Source organism: Pundamilia nyererei, unplaced genomic scaffold, assembly GCF_000239375.1.
Source record: "Pundamilia nyererei isolate P.nyererei 1_Seehausen unplaced genomic scaffold, PunNye1.0 scaffold00940, whole genome shotgun sequence".
Taxonomy (NCBI): domain Eukaryota; kingdom Metazoa; phylum Chordata; class Actinopteri; order Cichliformes; family Cichlidae; genus Pundamilia; species Pundamilia nyererei.
Window position 1 is genome coordinate 13727 of NW_005188341.1, and position 3031 is coordinate 16757.

Here is a 3031-nt window from a genome sequence, read left to right on the forward strand (position 1 = left end):
GAAGGGTCTTGCTGTTACCTGATTAGTGTGATGTAGAGTCAGGAGAGGTCGTGTAGGGTGGAGGAGTGCAGGGTTGTTGTTGGGTGCTCTGCTCAGTCAACCACAGACACTCTTCATCACCTGCGGTGAATATCATGATGAATTAGTGTTGTCTGTGCATAAATAAGCACTAATCAGATTCACCATGACATAAGAAGAATGCTTTTGCTCAGCTTTTTGTAGCAACTGTTGCCTGCTGGACCATAGCTTCATGCTAATGTGCAGCTTTGGTCGGTCCTTGCTCTTTGAGATTGGCTTAGTCAGTACTTAGTGCTATTAAAACTGTTCCTGTCTCTAGTAGAGCAACAGTGATTGAACGTCAAAGTGCCTCTTTACAGGGATGTATGAATGTAAGGGTCCTACATTACTACCAATATAAACCCACAAACAGATGAGACGCAGGCGTTTTTCAGACAAAGGAAAATGTGACAAAGCGATTACTTAGATCCAGGTTTGGCTGCTTGATCTTTTCTTTCCAAACTATCACATATGTGTCTTTCTTGATAATTCCTTCCACCTTGACAAGACTTCCAGTTCCAGATGGACTGAAGCATACCCACAGCCTAATACTCCCACGCCCTCGTTTCACTGTGGGGACGTGTTTTTGGGGTCTACATCAGTCCCTGCGTTCTCCAAACATAAGCAATGTCTCTATTAGGGCTGTCAAAAAATAGGCACTCAGATGTTAATCACTGACTCCAATGGTACATATTTGCAAGAACATCAATACAAACAATGCTGTTTTCACACGGCACTGCTGCAGTAAGTCAGACATGCAGCTAACAGCTGTCTGTAACACCAAACAGTCCTTTCAGAGGCATCTCCAGAGATCAGTGAAGCTTGCATTTCACTAGTATTAAAGTATTAAGTAATTATCATAAATATTAACCTGGCAGGAGACCATGTCAGCATTGCTGTTTAACTATTACCAGGATGTAAAGAGCTGCCTGAAAGATCAGTCTGGAAATCCAGGCAGTGAGCAGTGTGAGCGTTCACAGTAAGCACTCTGCTTTCTGTCTTCTTCATTTCAACACAGCTAATACCACACTTTGTCCAGATGTGATGCATCAAGAATGAGGGGATGTAGGGTTGGGAAGTTCATGCCATAGGTGCTCTTCTAAAGATCTCAGCGTCAAGGTCGGGGATCAAGGATTTGTAAAGTCTTGTGAATGTGATAACTCAAGGAGGAGGTCACCTAAGGTTTCCAACTTGATACCAGAGGTGTATCTGCTGAAAATCTCAGATGAGTTTGCATCCCGCTGACCTCGTGGTCGGAGGACAACATCTCTGAAAATCAGCTCTGATTTTTAAATCCGTGTCTTTGGCTGAGGGGGAGTGCTGCAGGCCACCACGATTGATTTTATTTAAATCAACTTTATATTTGAAGAATTAGTTGAACGGTAACAACTTGACATTTTCAAGATAAAGTCTTCACCATTACTTCTGTTGGTGTAGGATGCAGTTATACTCTTCACCATGCTACTTTTCTGGGTATTGGTATTAAAACTGAAACTGTAGTATTGTTACAAGCCTAGTGTCTCTGACACATCTGTCCTAAAATAAGCATCCTGGTTCACTTTGAGGGTAACAAAGGCTGTGACATTTAATTTTGTCAAACAGCTGCAGATGTAAAAGTGTGGAAGCAAAAAAAATCCTGAAAAGCATGAAGCTAACGTTTCACAACAACCATTATGTGCTCCATCAGGTCATGGCTGCTTTTCAACCTAAACCACTGAAACCTGAGCACATAGCTGTGTATACAAGGACACTGAGAGGTGCCACTGCTGTCATAGTATGAATACATGGACAGATATAGTTCTAGACTACTGGATTAGATCCGTGACCAGTAAGTAAAATAGTTTGTAACTTATTAACAACAATAATTTTAAACATTTAAATAAGAAATTAGAAAAGAAGGAAAGAAAACCCAGCCTGGCTTTCACATCTTTCCTCATGAGTTGAACAGATGTGATTTTCAGGACCGAAGATGTTGGAGGCAGCAGAGGGACGATGTGAGAAAGATGTCGTCCGTCTCTACTCTCATCCATCCGTACAGCACTTCTACACATTCACACGCATCACCATCGTAGCTGCATGCTGTCATGTGTCAAACGGACAATATTTGAGAATTAAGCAAAGCTTCCTTTGTTCAACAAGCACACGTAACTTAATTACTACATTTCCTGCATTGGTACATTTTGTGACTCAGGAGGGATCCGTGTGATCCGTGTGCTCCTCTACGAGCATGCGTGGACGTCTTGGCCTTGTCGTGTGTGTTTAAGGCTTTGGCTCTAATGGACGCCCGCGCTCTGTATCGATGCATCAGAGTAGGCTGCAGAAATTGAGTTAATGAGGTCTCATGAGAACACAGCTGCAGGATTAGTGTGTTTAATGACACAAGAAATGAAGCAACAGTCTTAATACAGTCCTGTCACCTGGTTCAGGTGTGGAGGGGATGTGATTTATGTAATGGTTGGGTTTTTTGTGTTTGTCAGAGCGGCCGTCTCCCAGCAACCCAACCAGATGGCTGCAGCACACTCAGCGCTGCTCTGCATTTCATGTAACTGCATGAATTTAAAGCAAGCTTTGTGAACTGTCAGCCTCCTGGTGCTGAAGTCTAACAGCAGTTTTCTCTTTCAGTGTGCAAGGATCCACCGTACAAAGTGGAGGAATCTGGATACGCAGGCTTCATCTTGCCCATCGAAGTTTATTTCAGAAACAAGGTACATTTAACAAGCAGCACTCAGCTGCCAGGGTTTGTGTCTGTGGGTGATGCACTATTGTTGTAAGACCCTGAACCTCTAAACCATGAAGGGGTTTTTGTGTATGCTCTGAACATGTGTCGGGTTTGCACCAGGTCGTTCCTGAACTGCAGCTTTGGAGAGGCCGATTGTCAAATGTGTCCATTCAGAGCTGTTTTCATTTTTCTATCAAGAGTCGCGACTTTTCAAGCTGTTGCAACATTTTATGTATTATGTGGAAGCTTCTGCAG

The 3031-nt window shown here is 43.0% G+C and overlaps 1 protein-coding gene across 1 annotated transcript in view; it reads left to right on the forward strand.

The window, feature by feature from the left end:
• LOC102192204 (protein AF-9-like) overlaps positions 1-3031 on the forward strand; it is a gene marked incomplete at its 3' end in the record, with an annotated part of 10760 nt that overhangs the window by 5942 nt on the left and 1787 nt on the right. The window contains exon 2 of the mRNA XM_005755097.1: positions 2680-2762. Within this exon, the coding sequence (XP_005755154.1) occupies positions 2680-2762 (83 nt within the window). The remainder of the gene's footprint in view (positions 1-2679; positions 2763-3031) is intronic.